Source organism: Coloeus monedula, assembly GCF_965178545.1.
Source record: "Coloeus monedula genome assembly, chromosome: 6".
Taxonomy (NCBI): domain Eukaryota; kingdom Metazoa; phylum Chordata; class Aves; order Passeriformes; family Corvidae; genus Coloeus; species Coloeus monedula.
The window spans coordinates 53025883-53045946 of NC_138786.1; the positions used below are offsets into that span (position 1 = coordinate 53025883).

The window sequence follows — 20064 nt, forward strand, 5'->3', positions numbered from 1 at the left end:
TTTATTGTGTTTTTATATTAACTTATTAAGCTGGACAAGAGAGTTGAGGAACAGCTGCTAAAGACATGGGAAGTTGAATATGTGATCAGAGTGACAGCAAATATGAAGTAAATCAATAAAAAACTGAAATTCCCTGACATTAGCACTGATACAAAGAAGGTAATGAAAATTCCCACACCAGTGCCTCCTCCTTTGGGAGAGAAGCAGCTTTAATAATTAGGACATAATGTCTTAAGTATGTTTCACTGAGGAACCAGTGAAGGCTGAAGTGCTGGAAGAAGCCCCATTCTTGCTCTTCTTATCCAAAAGCACAAAACAGTATCTGTGAATAAACTGGTGTTCAGCCCCTGTATTACAAAGGATCTTGCTCTGCTGAACAGACCTGGGTATTTATTTACCCAACTGCCAAAATCATATGGGTGAGAAAAATGGAGAAAGGGTACATGAAGGAGGAACCCAAACTGCAGCAGGTTAGCTCAGCTGCCTTGTGAACAGACAGAACTGGCTCACTGGATCCAGTGCTGCTGAAGGAAGGAACAAAATTGTATTTAGTGAGGAAATCAGGCTTCCCAGGTCTAATCACATACTCTGAGGGACCAATGAGGCTGCACAATAATCCGTTTCTTTGTTACAGCCATGGATTTCCAGAAGAAAAAAAAAACCAAACTGTTAGAGGGTTACAGGGCAAGAGAACCCATATATATATATATATATATGTCTCTCTTTTAACCACTTAGTAAGGACAGAAATATTTTGCCAGCTTTCCATGGTAGAGGGAATTTACTAGATGGCATCTGAATTCCTGACTCCCAAGATATTGTTCTGCTTGGAGAAAGGTTATGTTGATTAATATTTTTGATGATGCAGAATTATTGAGGATAGCCAGAAGTTTCTAGTTGGAGAGGACAGGCAGGAAGATTTTAGTAGTCAGTGGGGGGAGATGAGAGATGAAGGTTAATGTCGATACCACCAAGTAAGAAATATAGCAAGAGAAACAACCCTATCTCTGTGTTCCAGGTACATCCCCTTAACACCACCAGTGGCAATTTTATATAGCTAGAGTATCCTGTGCTTCCCAAATGTCAAGTTGTGCCCCTTGAATGACAGAGGACAAAAATTACCATTATTCTGAAAGCAGTTAGGAACAAATACCACCATGGAGATGAAGACATCTCCATGTCTTCACACACGTACTCCAAACTCCCATGCACAGAAAGGGGTGTAATACAGAGGAGACACAAGAAAGGTGACTAGGGATGCTAAGAGTCTTGGCAAGGAAAAATTAAAACTAGAACCTCTCCTTTTCCCAGAGGACTTACAGTAGGGAAAAAGGTGAGATACATGAAGTTATGAATACTGTTGAAAAGGTGAATGAGAAAGGACCACCCAGTTCCTCCAGAGGCACATCCATGCTGCTGATCAGGGCAGTAGGTGGAAGACTAAAGAAAGGATTTCTCCTTGCCACAGTTCAGATCTGTCAGTTAGTGACAGTATTAGATCCTAAGAATGAAAGTTCATTCAGAAAAGGTTTAGACAAAGCCCTGGAATAAAGATCCAACCGCAGCTACTAAAATAATGTTACAGACGTACAAAAATATAAACATATATGCATATATAAAATCTCTGCTATTAGCAATTATTGGAAGATAATGAGAGATTAGACAAGACATTGAGCTAAGAGCACCCTTGTGTTCTCCAGAGAGTATCATTTACTTCTGCATGCCAGTCCTCCCTGCTTCCACAGTCCTGTGCACACAGAGCATCTACTTCCAATCTGGCATCAAGAGAAACCAGTCCTGAACTGCACACATGCATGCTCACACATAACACACAGCAAACATTCTCCCCTGTGGACGAAGCCAAACCTTGGGCTTAGGCTCTTGTGTCCCAGGAAGTTAATTCTAAGCCTAGACCTAAGGTTCACTTAATCATAGTTCACTCTAATGTAGTTTCTGAGGGTTACATATACAAATATCCTTTATTAAAAAGTATCAGTAGTCTAAAATTGCTTCATTTTCACACTCATCCTCTTGGCGTAAGCAGCATGCACCAACTTTAATTCAGCACACACAAAGATCCTTCTATTTCTGCAGAAAACTGAAGTCGTGGCAATGAACAAACACACACCACTGCAGCAGGCAGACCTACCCTGTTAGCTTTCCTTTGCCAGCTTGCACAGTCTCTTAACCCTTGAATAAGGACCAAGAGTGTCATCAAAAACAAAGTCCCACAGAACTCGAATCCAGGACTGGTGATGTGGGAGGTTATCATAATATTCTGCTGCAATCTTCTTCACCTGGAAGAAGAAGAGAGAGAATGAGCTGTTTGGCTGCACAGAGTCAGGTGTGTTTCAACCTTGACATTCAGATCTGATAGCACAGCCATAACCTGAAGTTACTTGTTATTGCTTGTGAGCTTCTGAAGTTCAGCCAAATGAGATGTACTTAAATGCATTTAGATACTTCTTAGCAGATTTCTGATGTAAGTTTTGCCTCACAGTGTCATAATTTGAAAGACGATGGATCCTGCCTTCACTCAGAACTATTTTGTCTCATTTCAGAGGTGGTGTCATCTCCACAATGAGATGTCTTATCCACTTTATCAATTGCCAAGACTCCAGCACACTGTATTTAAAGCCCTGTTTTCCACTTGTAATATTCTTCTGTTGAGGGTTCTGCGTAAGAGAAAATTAACAACTGAGAAAATGCCAGACACAACCTTGCCTACACTTTGTTTTCTCTCCATTCTGCTACCATGATACAAATCCAAGAGACATGTTCCTCCAGCAGGCAAAGAAAATTGCAGGGGTGGTCTGTTCTCTGCAGTCTGATATTAAAAATACTGCGAGATCATTATTAGGTCACAAGTCTAATAAAATTTCATCCCTGCTATAATTCCCCAAGTCTTAAGACTGTTGCCATCAGAGAAACATTGTGCATCATTGGGGTGGGGCTTGTAGTGGGAGTAAGGCCAGAACCGGAGGACAGAGAGGTTCCAGAGCTGGCAGGTTCAGGGGACTGTGAGGATTCCCAAGTCATCAGCTGTTATTTCTGCTCCAACTAGATGCTCTGCTTTTTGAACACATTTATAAAGCAGCAGAATCTGTTAACTATAGCACACTTGCACTACCTGCTTGGGCATGGTTTTACTGCAGCTCCACCTCCTAGACAAACAAAGCTCCAGAATAGAGCAGTTTGTCTTGCTGGACACCATGACTTCTCCCTTTAAAAACCCTGCAGAATTTTACAGCCAGCTATGCTGAGCACAGTGCAGAGTTCCAGTGAAGGGTGAAAGGGTTACACAGAAATCATCATGTGAGAAGAGGGTATCATCACCACCCAAGGTGTAACAGTGGAACCTTAACACAGCATTGTGACTGTGAAAAGGTAAGAATCCCAGTGAAAGTTAAATTATAAGATACTATGGCTCCCTGCTAATTACCTCATTAATTCAGCTTCCTGGCAGATGCTTCTCTATGAGGTAAGTTGGATAATGTACAGGTCTTATTAAGATCTTTCACCTCTGTACCTCTGTCCCTACACCTTGTGTTTGTGGCATGGTAGTGCTGTGCTGGAGATGGGAGATTCAGTTCAGGTCTGACTGTATTCTGTCTTTCACAGAATACTTCAAGCTTCCTAATTATTTCTTCTATCCTGCTTTAAAGCATTAATTTGTACTTCAAAGTAGTTAATTTTCAATGGGATTCAGACAATATCAGGATTTCTCCTTAGAAGTATTTGTTAATAACTGGAAGAAAAGTGATTTCCAGGTGCCAGCTAAGATCTCTGGAGATGCAGATTTAGTTCCCCATGCTCCTTCTGTAACCCTGGTCAAAAATAATTTAATCTGGATTTTATATCCTCCCTTTTACCAGCTGGGTAATTGAAATAGCCAGAGGATGAGAGGGAGGACTATTTCTACAGTAAACTCCCTTGAATGAAGGCTACTCATGAAGCCTGATGCAAACACAAAGGGGGGCTCAGATATCCGGCTCCAAAAGTTCCACTCCAGCTCTGACATGGTCATTCCCTAGCACACAGTTGGTTAGACCTTCCCTCCTAACTCCATTTTAGACGTTCTGCCTGAATTCTGCCTTTCAACTGCAATTCAGCCCTCATCTACGATACTCAAGTTCATATGGCAAGTCTACCATTCTCTCTTCTCCAGAGCCCCATGTATTTCTTGCCCTCTGCACCAAATCATGTTTTCTTAGGTAGTTACACTATTCTGCAGGGCTCTTGACCATGTTAGATTCTGACCACTACAAGAGCTTCAGGAAGTTTTCCTGTATTGCCCCTTGCACATGGAAGTGGAAGGACGGAGATTCAGAGAAACCCATTCAGCTCCTAGGAACAATGCCTCAGGCTGTGTCCTCTGGCTCCAAAGGCTGACTGAAAAGCAGTATTGACAAAGTAGTTAAAAATGGCTCAGAGAAGAGGCCAATAAACAGCCTGCCTATATTCAGCCCAATAGCTTCAGCAAACACGAGCAGCATCTTGTGCAGGAAGGCAGGCACCACTTGCATCGCTGGCAAGGTCCCTCTGCTCTGGGCAGGACAACCATGTGGGATGTACAGAAACAATGGAGAGGGGAAGGTGGAACTGCAATAAGGAACGGAGAAAAGAGAAAATTTAATGAATGCAGTTAGAGGTGGGGCTTCTGAAGGATTTTCTTATGGAAAAGAAGGAAATTTGTTAAGATACATGTTCCCATCTTGCTATCACAAGGCAGAAAAGAATTTTAAAAGAGGTTTCTCTTTTACACTGGATCTACACAAAAGTTTCCCAGCAAAAACATCTCATTTTTGGTTATTTCTTTCAGCATCTCCATACATAAAACAGAATTATCACCTTATCGAACAGAAAATCTGGATAGTGGGAGGGCAGAAAGTAATTGGAGTTTAATGCAGGTTCCCTTTTAAATGCAACATCATATGAGGAGTGGCTGAGGGAGCTGGGGTTGTTTAGCCTGCAGAAAAGGAGGCTCAGGGGAGACCTTATCACACTCTACAAATCTTTGAAAGGAGGGTGTAGCCTGGTAGGGATCGGCCTCTTCTGCGAGGCAACAAGCAGCAGGACAAGAGATAAAAGGCCTCAAGCTGCACCAGCGAGGTTCAGGTTGGACAGCAGAAAGAATTTCTTCACTGATACTTGTCAAACACTAGAACAGTTGCTCAAGGAAGTGGTGGAGTCACCACCCCTGGAAGTGTTCAAGAAATGACTCAACATGGCACTTCATCCTATGGTTTAGCTGATATGGTGGTATTAGATCAAAGTTTCGACTCAATGATCTTGCAGGTCTTTTCCAACTTTAATGATTCTGTGATATCTGTGAAGTATGGTTGAGGCTGGAAGAGTCATCCTCTGTGTTACATTCTGATTACAGTACAAAACCTGTAGGCAGCAGTTTCCAGGTAGCAAGTTTTGTGGCCAGATCATAGATTGCCTTAAAGAGGATGGCACTGTGATTAAGTATTTCAAAATCCTGCTCCTCAAGCTCTTCATTTATTGCATTGTAGGTGGTCCATTTTCTTCAACTCCTCCCCACCTTCTTCCTTACAAATCTCAACTGTAAGTCTTAACTCATTGCTAGTTTGTAAACGGAAATTGCAAAAGAACTGTCTGAAATTCAAGAAGAGCAAGTGCAGGGTCCTGCATCTGGGGAGGAATAACACCAGGCACCAGCACAGGCTGGGGGGAACCTGCTGGAAAGCAGCTCTGAGGAGCACGATCTGGGGGTCCTGGTGGACAACAAGCTGTCCATGAGCCTGCAGTGTCCTGGGGACCAAGAAGGACAATGGAATCCTGGGGTGCACTACGGAGAGCATTGGAAGCAGGTCGAGGGAGGTGATCCTGCCCCTCTACTCAGCCCTGGTGAGGCACATCTGAAATGCAGTGTCCAGTTCTGGCTCTTCAGTACAAGAGGGACATGGAGCTCCTGGAGCAAGTCCAGTAAAAGGTGACAAAGTTGATCAAGGGACTGGACCATCTCTGTTATGAGAAAAAGCTGAGATAGCTGGGCCTGTTCAGCCTCAAGAAAAGACAACAGAGAGGGAACCTCATCAGTATCGATAAGTATCTGGAGGGTCGGTGTCAAGAGAATGGATCCAGGCTCTTCTCAGTGGTGCCGAGCAATAGGACAAGAGGCAACTGGCAGAAACTGATGCACAGGAAGTTCCACCTGAACATGAGGAAGAACTTCTTTACTGTGCAGTGACCGAGCACTGGAACAGATTGTCCAGAGGTGATGCGGAGTCAGATGGGGATATTCAAGAACCTTCTGGACACAATCTTGTGCCATGTGCTCTGGGGCGCCTCTGTTTGAGCAGGGAGGCTGAATCAGATGACCCCATTGCAGTCCCTTTGAACCTCACCCATTCTGTGATTCTGTTATCAGAGAAGGATAACAAGAGAATGCAAAGTCTGCAGGACAATTACTAGGCACTTTGCACCTGATATATTGAGGCTTTTCTTCAAGCAGATCAAGTTGGCAGGGTAAGAAATCATACCTGTTGGACTGAAACTTTTGTTCTGGCTCTGTGCTTGTAGAACACAGTGATAAGACCCTAATCCTAGTCCATCATACCTGATAGGCACAAAAGTCAAATGCAGCCTAGTCTGTCAGCATGGCTGTTACACGCTCTTTGTCCTGGGGCTATACAGAAACTAGAGAACCTTATGACACAAAGCTGCAAAATTACATTTAGAATGCTCAAAGGCTAATTACAGAAGTTCCCTCTATAGTCCTACATCTCGACCACAGGGTGAAGAACTCTCAAGCTAGCCCTCCTGGCCATCATAGGGTTAAAGAAATTTGCAACTCAAAACCAGCACATCTACCATGTTTTCCAGTCTTGTCTGTCTAATAAATCTGGTTTCATACCATGTCTTTTCCTTTTCCCACAAGCTTAATGAGTAACTAGCTTGCCTCTGGTAACACTGCCACTTTTATTGCAGCTTCCTCCTTCTTCTCCAGTCTCCTCTCTCCATAAGTATACTCAATCCTACAGACAATGAAGAATGGATCTCTTTACTCATTTGGTAAACAATGCAATATTTTAAAGTTATAAGACTTCATTGAAAGACTAATCTAGTCTTAAGTCTACAGGTGTTTTTTTAGAGCAGGTCCTTCATTGCAGTGTTAAATTTCATGGTCTCTTGTGTAATCTCTCATTATACTAGTGGGACAAGTTCTTACTGCACACCCATGTCACTCATCTTTAATATCCATAAGCTTATGAGCAGAGCCTAATTCTTCCTCTTTCACATCTGTCACAGTCCTAGGGTAAAGGTCTTTCCAGTGGCAAACACATTACTCAGAACATTCTGAATGACACACCTGTAACAAAGGACAAAGCTGAATTTACTTTCCTGATAAGCAAGCTGAAAAGCCAGTTGCTTTCCAAGACTAAGATCCAGTTATTCTCAAATCCTATTTCTCCCTTGCTCTCAATCATGCAGGATAGATTTTTAAAAATAGAAATCTTTATTCCACTTTCTACTTGACAGTAATTAAAAATAAAAATAGTCTCACTGAGAGGTCATCCACATTACACAATGCAACTATTAGAAGTTCAAGTGTCTAAGAGACTAAATCTGAAAAAAAACAGATCTTTGCTGAGTGAAGAATTTGCCAGAAGGTTAAGGAAAGTAGAGCAAGGTGAGGTTTCCTACCTGCTATGAAGTTCAAGATTTAAAGCTAATCAGAGAGGATCTGTTTATTTCTTTCCACCAGAGAGGCAGAGATTTTTTTTTCTCATTTTGCAGAAAAGAGTAACCAACTTGTTTTTATGGTCAAAGCATTTTCTACAGTAACTGTTTTGCCAAAGAATTTTCACTTTTTAATGGAATTTTTACTTGTAATTGATCACTCATTAGACTCCACGTCTTCTATATAATTCTGTCAGGCAACAGTGATTGACAAGTCTGCTCTCTCCTCCACCAGCAGGGCGAGTCACAGTTACCAAAGAGCAAAACACACGCAAACACAAGCTCATGAAATTCAGCTAATAACTCCATCCTCTTTACACAGGAGGGCAGACACTTCCAGCTGCTGTGCTGCCTCAAGGAATTAGGCTGAACTATTTGTGGTGTGGGTGGAGAAGAGCTTTTCAGGTCTCAATCAGGGCTGGAGCAACAGTCCCAGCAAGTTCAATTAGTCACTCACCTCCCTTGTGCAGAATACAGAGCTAACCTCCTTCTCTTCTATTTACATTTCGGTAATCTAAGTATCTAAGCCCATCTAACAAGTTTGAACATTTGAAACTAAAGCTAAGCACATGCACTTCCCCTCTGAGCTATCAGGTGTATCAGTGATGGGAGTGCCTCACAGGGGAACCTCGTATCTGAATGTAAGCTGCTGTACCAGCTCCTCTGGGCCTTGCCAGGAACAGGCAGTGTCTCCAGGACAGACCTCCAGCAGCGAAGAAGGTGAATGAAACACAATTTCAGGCTATATAGAGGCTTCCCATACTCTTCTACACAAGAAAATCTCCAGTTGATTTGAATCTCCTCTCAGAGAGTGTTTCTGTGATGGAGAACATGAACCCATACAGCAGGGTTTGCCTGGGTATGCCATCATAGAAGCTGCACGTGGTATCAGTAATGGGGAGGTCACAGCTCCTGAACCTCAGGTTCCTCAGGTCTACCTCCACCTCAAAGGATATATATTGCAGTAGCAGTTCCCAACTTTGCATCAGGCCAGAGAAAGAGGTTTCCTTCCTGTTACGTCAGAGAACTTGTACGTAGGAGTAATCCTTCAAACTCACGTACCTCTAACACTGTGAGCACCTGCTGAGGAACCCAGGTATTAAAACACACAAGAGCAGCCACATACCTGGAGGGAGATTGAAAACCATTCCTAGACACCTGGGCTTTGCAAATTTGATTCCCACAACTGATAAAACATAAACAAAAATGGGTTTGCCTTTCAAAGGAGGAAAGCCACAGCACTTTCCCAATGACAGACCAGGCCTCCTCAGTTTCTGTGGGTGGGGCAGCAGAGCTAAAAGGAGTCACAGAGAGTGCGGCTTTATTTTCTAGTGCTATCTGTGTCAGGCTGGAACATGCCCTAAAACTTATCTCAAAAACAGAAGAATTTTCTTTGATGTTAATCAAGCAATATAGTTAGCAGATTGATCATTAGACAAATTTCCAGTAGCAATTGCCACCTGCCTCCCTTTAGATGGGCCTTTAAACTTTCAAAGAGTTGAAACTTGGTGGCTGAGAGATGTAAATCAAGACATTTAAAGCCTTTTTGGAGGATTTTATCATGCAAAAGGTATTCCTCAAGCCCTCTGAAGCTCAGATGTTCTACTTTGCATCAAATAAACTAAATATTACAGCAGTTTGACAGACATTTCTCTCAACCTCTGGCTTAAAATTAATTAGAAACAAATCAAAAAAGCTGTTTTCTTTATTTTCCCCTTTTTTTCTTAAATTCATCAATTGCTATGATTTGGAGTGTTTTCTTTGAGACAGTTTAGCAGCTTTCATAAAAATCCAACTCACTCATGCTATCCTTACCATGGGCAATCTGCATCCAGGAATGCTGGGGAAGTCATGATGCTCCATGTGGTAGCCTACATTGAAGGTGAGCCAGTTCAGAGGTCCGTAGTAAGAGTATGTCTCATACCCTTTTAGGAACATGTAGTGTTCTGCTATGAAGTGCCCAGAAATGGGATGAACACCCAAGCAAAGAATTGTACCTGCTATTAAGTAAATAACTGGTTTGAGCCCCCACAGGTAGTAAATGATGAGGTCTACAGAAAACTGGACGAGAGCATTGAGAATTTCCATCCGTGTAATTGCTTTGGGGTTCACATACAGTGGTCTCAGACTGTAGAACAGAGGCTGGAGGAACAGCCAAAGCAGTTTCCGAAGCGGCGTGCAGAAAAACCAGCCCTCAAAGTCTGTGGGAATGTCCACGTCCAAACTGTCCCCTCCCAGATACCGGTGATGGTCAATATGGTATTTCTTGAAGGAGGCAGAGTAGGGGATGCCAATGGGCAAGTTGGCAAAGACTGCGAACCATCGGTTCCACTTGGCCTGCTTGTTGCCAAAGGCCACATTGTGTGAAATATCATGGATGGCGAGGGTCAGGGAATGGTTGATGCAACCCCCAAAAGCATAAGCCCAGAAGAAAATCCATTTCCAAGATAAGTCTTTCACCAGGTAGCATGCCAGCAGCTGCGTGAAAACCATTCCAGATACAATCCACTTTAAATGTGGATCTGGGCCCATCAGAGTCTTGATTTCTGGATACTTTGCTAAAGGAAAAAATGCAGAGAAAAATTTGGTTAGATCATAGTTAGGTAAACACAATCACACTGTGACTCCGTGGTTTTTATCACACTATGTTTGAGGCCCTGGTTTTATAAAATGCTAATTCCAAAATAGGGTTGCTACTATGGTGAAAGTTTTACTAGTTCCAGCATCATATCCAATTGTGATTGATATTGATATATACATATTTATATGTATATATATATAGACATATAAAAAAAAAATACCCTGATGGTCACTCTGTGGCATCATGTCCCTTCCCCACAATGAGCATTGCTTCACAGTGATGAGTAGTAATATGCCAAACCCCACAGGACTTAAGCTCTAAGAAACACCTTCTCCATGTTTTTAATGTCCTTTTGTATTTTGCTCAGATCAGATGTTACTTTGCACAAAAGGGATACAACTGCCTTCTCTGTAGTCCTTTTCACACTGTTGTTTCAAACACACAAGCAGAGGAAAGAGAGCTGAGCAACAGGCTCACCTGGTTTTGCTCTGTGGTTAGATGACAAACACAGCATTTAAAAAAAATTCCTAATTATTTGAGTGTTTACCAGTGCTCACAAAACATACAATTCTTCACACACAGTAACATCACAATTAAGTCAGTAATATTATCAGGATTTTGTAAAGCATGGAAAATTTTTCTCTGTTTCCATGTCGTATACCAAAAGTAGGCATAAAAGCCAGACAGATAATCACACAACAGCTTCATGAGGCCTCACAAATACTGCAGTACAGTGTCAGAGTGATGCAGGCTAGGCTTGCCAGATCTGACTTGTGTCAGGCCAGGACCAGCTTACTGATCTTCAGTTCCACCTGCCATTCATCTGTCCTTAAGAAAGAAAATAAAATACAGAGTACAGCTTACCCTCTAGGTGCTGTTCATTGATTCACATCTCCTCTTTGTGGATCTACACTTCTCACTTCCAGTATTAACTTGCACATGATTCCTTCTGCTGCCTTATGGCTTTTACCCACAACTGACCTCCCTCCTCTAACTCATACTTTGCATTTCTCAGTAATTGCAGCTTACACAGATAAGTGCATAGAGAAGTCACTCATTCTGAACCCCGAGGTTACACAGTGTGTCCCTGTGAGTTTCATGGGCCCATTTTATGAATAGAAAAGTAAACATCATCTGACTGTCACAGTATAATACCAATACAATAAAATCAGATTACAATGATCTGCATCTATGCAGCTGTGTATACTATAAACAAATGCTGGAGACAATACATGTAATTTATGTGACCTTGAAAGCAGTGGCAGATACTGAGTGCTGGACACAGAGAAGGTTTTTGTAGAAGTGAACCATGAGAAGTTTGCAGAAGTTCAAAGAGATGAAGTGCTACTTAAGGAAGCAGGTTGATGTGGAAATGCTCTGCAGCCATTCTGACAACCTTTGAGCCTCTTGGCCAACTTCAGCCCAGTTTGACAGAAATTAGAGATTACAAAGATTGTACAAGTGCTGTGGAAGGTGAGGACAAAAGATATTCTCAAATCTTGTCAGGACAAGGAGGCCAAGGTCACCATGAGGAGTGTTCAGGAAAGAAAAATATTTTCTAAGTGGTAGGAAAGCTGTAGTAAAAGTTCGTATCTTTCTAAAGTCAGACAATTTTTTAATAAAAATCTCCAGAAAGTCCAGGGGTTTTTTTGTTTTGCTGCTTTGTTTTTGTTGCTGTTTTCACTATTCTTGAAATTTTATTTTTCACACCAGAAAAGTTAACATGCCAGAAGTAGCATACCTGAACAGGTACCAAAATTTTACACGAAGTGCTGCTTATGCAAAGTTCACTCTAAAGTATAATGATACAATGACCTGGTCAGAACAACTGTTACAGACATGCAGTTTTATGTAGCTTAATGTCTTTCTTAGGGGTATCTGTCCAAAAGCCAGAAAACTCTTTAATAAATCAAGGCACCTCAAAGGTTATCACATCATGCAGCTGGTAGAGATAAGTTACTGCAATCATCAGAAGAGATGAAATGTAAAACAACCAAATCTGTTCCTCGGCCTGGTCAAATTGAGGCCACATTGACCCCCAAAACAAAACAAAAAAGAAATTTTAATGGGATGGGAAAATTGCTTAGAGATGCTTTATACAGTCATTTGAGAATAATGGAAGTTTTTGACCTATTTCTTTCTGTGGCAGCCAACAAGGACTGCAGATTCCATTTAAAAGGAGCAGAGCAGTCGCTGCCAAATGGCAGCAATGCAGGTAGGTCGCACTTATTGCAGGTGACAGCTACTAAGTAACTTGCCAGGGTTTAATATTAAATTCAACACATGATTAACTCCTCTCCAACAGTAAATTTTTGCATACTACTCAAACCACAATACTGTGGCTGTTTATCATTAATGTTGATAAAGCCACCCTGTTTCCATGGCATGGAAAAATTTCAGGTTTCTCCTCATGAAGAAACCATGGCTTGGGCAGCAGGGTGGTGCTGGTCAGCTCACTGGAGGCTAAAAGCTACTGGTGGAGTAGCCTGCCAAAGACATGTTGGTTCAGGAACACTTCAAATGCAGAATGTTGAATGCTGACCCTTTCCAAACTTGAGGCCAAGCACTCTTCAGTGAGACACATGAAAAGCAGATTAAGTGATCCTGATGACTGCAATTTATGTATAATGTGCTGACAAATTTGTGATAACACAAATTATCTCATTTTTCCCCCATGTTCATGCCTTGCAGTTAGCTGAAAGAATGCTAGTAAGGCAAGAGCCTCACTTGCTGCTGAAAAGCCTGGACATCCCTGTAAGGCTGCTGTGACAAGTGTCTGTAGGTGCTACGCAAAGCAGGCATCACCCACCTGTGTGAAAAAAAGGCAACAGAGAATCAGAGGCACAGAGAGAGGGCACAGAAAGAGGAGAAAAAACCCAACCCCGTCATTTATCCCTTCTGTATAAGGTGGGAAGGGAGTGGGGTGGATGAGGGCATGGACACACAACACAGAACAGGACACAACACCCACCAAGTGATATAACTGCATGGGACCAGGTTTTGCCCTTTATAGTCCAATGAGAACAGGAGAGACCCAGCTACCCTGATGTCTACACAGCACATCTTCCAGCCTCCAGCTCATTGAGGGAGTCTGTTAGCTGAGGCCAGCAGGCAGCTTATCCATGTGTGCTGCTTCCATCTGTCCAGAATGAGCCACTGTACTGCCATTGAAGGGTGGGGACACTGGTGTAGATGTACAGCAGGGCACAAGGATGACTTCTCTGCCTCTAAGGTCAGCACACTGCCAAAGCAGCACAGGCACTTTAGTACAGTAGGTAAATGTAGTTACTAACTCTGCCCAGTCAGTCTCTGCTCCACAATGATGAAAGACAGCATTCCCCACTTGCACAAGTCAAGAGAGAACAAATGCTGCAAATATATTTTCAGAAGGGTTCACAATTCTGAAACAACCCATCGACTGAATTAATTTTTCAGAGATCACTCCACTGTTCCAAGCATCTTTCTAGAGGCAGGTCTCACTCGCCACAAGTGCTTAAACTGACAAATCAGTCTGACCGTATTTTTTTCCGTTGGTGCTTCTCTCTGGAGATCCAAGAGCACTCACCATAGCCCTACAGTGATCCTCTGTTAGGCCTGGAGCAAATGCTCCTGGACAGGCCTTTGGTTGCCAGGTCCTGCTGTTCCTCCTCCTCAGGCAACAGCAAATACCTTGTTCTGAACTCTCACTCATCCTCTGTCCTACTGACACTCTCCCTGACAGGCAAGTCCCAGTGGTGGCACCAAACACAATTTCTCATTGATGTGATATCACATACTTCACACCTGCACATCTTGGCACAAATGGAATTTGGAAGTGAACAAGAGCAGGAGCTGTCCACAGAGATAATGGTGATGGAGGTTTAAAGGAGCAGCAGCCATGCCCACATCTCTGAGAAACTAGTAGTTAAAAGAAAAGAAACTAGTAGTAAAAAGAGAAGAAATTTAATTTCTTAATTTTCCTTTCTTTTCACACCAAGTGCAGCGTACTGATATAGTCAAAGTGGACTTACTCCTGAGCATAAGTCACTTAGAAGCTTTGTTAAACGGAAGGAGGAAAAAAAGTCTGTGATACTGCTGTCCTGGACTACATTCTATTGACTACGAGTCCTTGCCAAAACAAATAAAAGAGACACCAGGCACAGGATGTACAATTTACTACTCCATGTCCTATGCTGGAGCTGGTATTTGTGACAAATAAATAAACAAAACAAAAGAAGACAGTTTACTGACAGTATAGTATTTTGCCTTGTAGCAGCTCAGGTCACAAACATGCTTATAAAAGCACAGCACACCCAAGTACTCAGTGAAAGATGTGGACCAGCTGGAGAAGGTCCAGAAGAAGGCCATGAAAATTGTCAGAGGGCTGGAGCACCTCTCCAATGAGGAAAGGCTGAGAGAGCTGAGAATGGAGGCTGTTCAGCCTAGAGAGGAAAAGGTGTTAGGAAGACCTTATTGCCTTTCAACGTTTAATGGGGGTTTATAGGAACGATGGGGACTGACTGTTTAGTAGGGCTTATTGTGATAGGTCAAGGGGTAACAGTTCCAAGCTAAAAGAGGAGACATTTAATCTAGACATAAGGAAGAAATTTTTTAATGAGAGTGGTGAAACACTATCACAGGTTGCCCAGAGAGGCTGTAGATGCCCCATCCCTGGAAACATTCAAGGACAGGTTTGTTGAGGCTCTCAACAACCTGATCTAGGTAGTTATGTACCTGGTACTCAAATTATTTTGTGATTCTGTGATTAATTCAAACAATGTATGAGTCAGGACACACAGAAGACAACATGCATGACAACACCTTCTGATTTTTCACAGTCTCCTAGTCCCTCCAGCATGCAAAATAATAAAAAACATTTTTGGCCTAACTAATTACACTGAAGTTTTTTATGTCCACTGTGCAAGGACAAGCGTCTTAATCTTGTATTTGTCACCCACAAGCTTCTAAATTGCTTAGTGGTAGCTGGTCGAAGGGCAGTGGGTCACCCAGAAGTGGCCACCAGAGGGAAAGTACTGCAGTGGTGCCACACTGCCGGTGTCAACAGAGGTGGATGATGTCACTATGTCAGCAGCTGTAACCTGTTTGCTTATGTTGGTTTATTAGCTAGTTCAGGGTAAAGGGAGGTAGGAATGCTAGAAAGAGGGCTTCTAGCTCCTTCTGAAACAAAAAACTGCGATTTGGGGTAAACTGAAGCCTTCAGTCGTACTTAATACATTTCCCACAGAAGACCAAATGCCTAAATCAGTGACTTTCTGCCCATGTGATTTATTTCAAAGGTGATGCCCACCGGGAATTGGCAAGAGCACTGGGAGAGCAGCTCCTGGGTGTGCTCATCAGAGGATGTGCACATCAGTGGCAGCACTGTGACCACATGCTGCAACATAAAGGGCAAACATAGTTTCTTTGCCAGAAGCACATGTACTTGAGAGCCTTGATTTAAACTAAGGAGATGATATATTGCATATTTCAGCAGGTACAACTTATCAGAATTTTCATAAATGTGAGGTTTAAAAAGGCAACAGAAGAGACAGCTGGAAGAAATAGCAGATTAATCTCTAAATAAGAGAGCAGAGCTGGAAGTGATACTTGGATCAGCTAAATGCTAACATAAAATGGATTTTGGCTTTTAATTTTGTTCTACCCCTCCCCATGGGCTAACATCTCAGCCTTCCTACAGGATAAAGCACATATAAAACACTTGCACCATCTCCACTCCAAAATAACTTGCCAAATAACTAATTACATAACTATTAAGCATTCTTGGATGTTAGATCATATTCAGATGCTCTTGGGCTATCCTGAGCAACACTGATTCAGCTCTCATCTTCACCAGCAAACAAGTGTTTCCCTAAGGATGCTGTGAGGCAAGACATTTTCTGAGCAACCTGCAGTAATTTTATAAAGTTAGATCCAACCCATGGCACAAATATGATCTCACTCTTCCCATGTCACAACATATTGCTCATTGCTTGCATTTGGGAAATTGTTTGCAGGTGAAATGACCATACATTGTATGCTTATGGTGTTACCTGCATTTAAGCAATGATCTTTTCATCTCTCAAAAGTGAAAAGCTGTCAACACTTCCACTGAGCAAAACCATAGTTTCTTCAAGTCTTTCAGTCCAAGAAATCCTTACTGACAGAAAAATAAATCCTATTTCCACTAGATGTCCCCTTTATATCTCCCCCAATAGCATTTTTGTAACTATACAGAAAGGATAAGCAGATACAGATGAAAAAACTTTTCCATCAGGAAGGTTTTAACAGGTCTTTCCCTAACAGGGCTTACTGCAGCATTACACAAATCCCAGTCCTGACACAAGGCAGTAACAGGCTTTTCATAAACAAGACAGCGAGAGAATAGCAATGAAACAATTCCATTTCATAAACTGAAAAGCGTGAATAACGTGTTCAGGAACATGTATAACGTGATCAGGGTCGAAGTGCCAGCTTGGCAAGAGATCTCCACTGGAACTCAGAAGCAGTTGCACCCAAACAGTACTAAGCACAAGCTACATTTTAATACCTAGATACTACAAAGAGATAAGAGAGAAAGTATCTCCTCTCCCTTGTGCAAAATGTTGATCTATTTGCTGGTATAATTATAACCATTAGGAATCACAACTCTCATCTAGTGCAACAGTGTCCTGCCACAAAACCAGTTTCCAGCCAGCCCAGTTGATAAACACAGCTCACAGCTCTGCATCTCAACTGGAACCGGTTGCCCAGAGAAGCTGTGGATGGGCCATCCCTGGAAGAGTTCAAGGACGGGTTGGATGGAGCTCTGAGCAACCTGAGCTAGCAAAAGATGTCCCTGCCCATGGTAGGGAGACTAGACTCACAGAGTTGTCATTCAGATGCAGTCACTGACTACAAAAGTCTTACAGACACCTGGGCTACAAATTCTTAAGCCAAGATAAACAACTTTGTGATGAACCTTTTCTACCTCTCAGATGCTCTATAGGAACATATTGGGGCAACAGCCCAAGGAAACACCACTTTTGTAGAAAGAAACTGCCTTATGTGTTTGTCAGTTTGCCCATTTTTTTCTCCTAATAGATAATTTCCATTTGCATTTAAATCCAAGTAGCCATGCCTGAGAGAGACCAACATTTTTAAAAGCTGCAGCCTAAACACAGAACAATCAAGTTTCAGTGCTTAGCAACTAAATCATTAACCTATTGGGAAGGAAATACTTCCTTTACCAGCATGGAATGTTGTCCCCAAGGCATTGCTGCATACAAAAATGTAAAATACATGGATTTTTATAGATTTTTGTTCATATGTATGTAAGATTCTTACTGTCTACTCCAGCTTAATAAACAGTAAGCACTTTGATAAGTATATACTCTGGGTACTATGTGACCTTAGGCTTTGAATAATAGAGTGAGGATCATTATACAAATATTATGTGGGATATTATGATAGTTTCAGTAACTTTTGGTAACATTTTGGTATTTATGACACTAGTTTTATAACCCATTCTGCCTCATCAGACACAGATCATTCATGTCTTTCTTCCCATGTTGTATTTCTCTCTGCCCTTCCTTCTACTCCCACAGCTGGAGCAGGGGAAGCTGAAAAGAAGATGGCCCTTGATTCCAATTGCTTGTTCTTAACCCCAAGAGAGGGTGGGCAAAATCTCTGCAAGTGTGTAGCTGAAAAGTCATAAAAGGAGTTTGCTGCAACAAGGGAGTCCAAGTACCTCCTTACAGCTTCACCATGATTTGCAGTCCCCATTCTATAGCACAACCAAAAAGGCAAGAGAGCAGCAAGGGCAGAGACCCACCATAGACACTCCTATCCTTAGCTCACCAAAATGTAGTCCCCTTGACTGAAGGGATGAGGAGCACGACACCAAGAAGTGTCATTTTCTATACTGACATCATTTGTCTATCATGATTACACAGTACAATAATTATTATTTTCCTGGATGCAATTCAAACCTGGACGTGGATATTCCACGACTGCAACTATACCGGAAATGTTTTTGTAATTTAGATTAATAATGGATTAATCTGTAAGATTGTGGGGGAGTTAAAAACCTGCACCCAATTAGCATATACCTCGTGCAGCAACTCAGCCAGAAACTCCACTGCCTTTTTATAAAAGTTCTTTAAAAACTTTATTCACCTCGTTAGAGGGAAGAAAACAACCAACTCACCCAAATGAAAAGAGGAGAAAAAAAATCAAAATCTTTTTTATTAATAAAAAAAAGTTGAAAACGTATTTTCAGGAGACACACGACAATATTCTGTGACGATTCTGAATTGTCAGATCTTCTCAGAAACGATGTTCAGAATAGCCCAAACCCCACAAAAATAAACCTCCCGACCCACCACACTCCTGTGCGCAGTTCAGCGCTGCGTGTACAACACGAAAATACAGGAGTGTACCTTGTCCCCGACAAGCAGCGGGCACTTGCTATTGTTCTCTCGCACGCCTCACCCGCATCCCCGTTTACTTTCATGCACAACCAAGGCACCGGGAACACGTGCCCGCAGGAGGGCTCCCAGCCCGCGCCCCGGGCACACCTGGCAGAGCCGCGCCCGCCAGGACCCCCGGACGGCAGCGGCGCTGCGGGCAGGCGAGCGCTGGCCACAGCCCTTGTCGCCCCTCCGCCGCTGCCGCCCACTGACCTGGCTCGGCGCAGCCGGGCTCGGCTCGGCCGCCGGCATCTCCGCCGCTGCCTCCAGAAGGCACAGAGTTGAGAGCGCTACATTCCTCGGGGGAAACCCCCCACAGCCCACCGGGCTGCGGTCCGCAGCCTGGACACCACCCTGAGCCGCACCGACACGGGCGGTCCCGGCGCGGAGCCCCCCACCCCGTCCGTCCCTTCCCGTCCAGGAGCGCAGCGCAGCCCAGCCCGGCCCGGCTGCCCGAGCGGCCACCCCCGAGCCCCCCGCCGTACCCAAGATCTCCTTCCTGCGCTGCGTGTGGGGCTGCTCCGTGTAGACCCACTCGAAGTCCTCGCGGGTAACACGATTCCCCATGGCTCCCGCTGCGCCCCGCGCCGCGCTGCGCTGCCCTGCCCTGCCCTGCCCTTATAGCTCCGCGCCCGCGGAGGGGCGGCTCCTCCGCCCGCCCCCGCCCCGCGGCCGCCGCAGGCGGGCACCGGGACAGCTCCGCGGCTTCGCGCGGGTGTGCAGGAGCCGGGAGAGCTGCAGAGCCCCTCCCGGGTATCGAGGGGAGTCCGGCGGGCGGACGGTGCCTCGGGGCTGAGTCTGGGGACAAGGGACGGCCGGCCGAGGCTCGCCGTGCTGCAGGGACCTCGAAGACAGCCAAGAGAGGTGTGTGGGGTGCGCGTGTTTGCAGGGCAGCAGGATCGCCATCGTGCCGGCACCGGGGCTCGGCAGAGCCACTATATCATCGCTGCCTGGGACGGCTCCAGAGCACGAGGGGAACTCCGGCGCTGCAGGTCCCCGGGCACTTCCAGACACAGCTTTTGGAAAGCAAATGTAGTCCAAACGCCGTAAATCCAGAGACGGAGCCCTAAGCAGAACCGTGGATTAGGGCAAGCCCCAGTTGTGCGAGCTCCTCCCAGGGGTGGAAGACCTAGAACAGTGCAAAGGTGACCAGCGGGTGACACACATTTCCTTGGCGCTCTGACAATCTTCGTGAGCCGTCCCGGTAGAATCCAGCCCTCGGCTGCGTCACACTTCACTCCTGGTAGTCTGCAGCCCATTTCCCAGGTACGGTCGCCGCTGGAGTAGCAGGAAATCACACTGCTACCTTGGTAACAAAACCAGGCAAAGGACTTGCTAACCTTAAAAC

General features: G+C 43.9%; 1 protein-coding gene across 1 annotated transcript; it reads right to left on the reverse strand.

The window, feature by feature from the left end:
- Nucleotides 1-2152: 2152 nt before the first annotated feature.
- Nucleotides 2153-19283, reverse strand: DEGS2 (delta 4-desaturase, sphingolipid 2; the record flags this gene model as incomplete). The annotated part of the gene is made up of 3 exons (XM_082283185.1): nt 2153-2296; nt 9525-10267; nt 19202-19283. 3 exons carry the CDS (start codon nt 19281-19283, stop codon nt 2153-2155), a joined length of 969 nt encoding a protein of 322 aa, XP_082139311.1.
- Nucleotides 19284-20064: the final 781 nt, after the last annotated feature.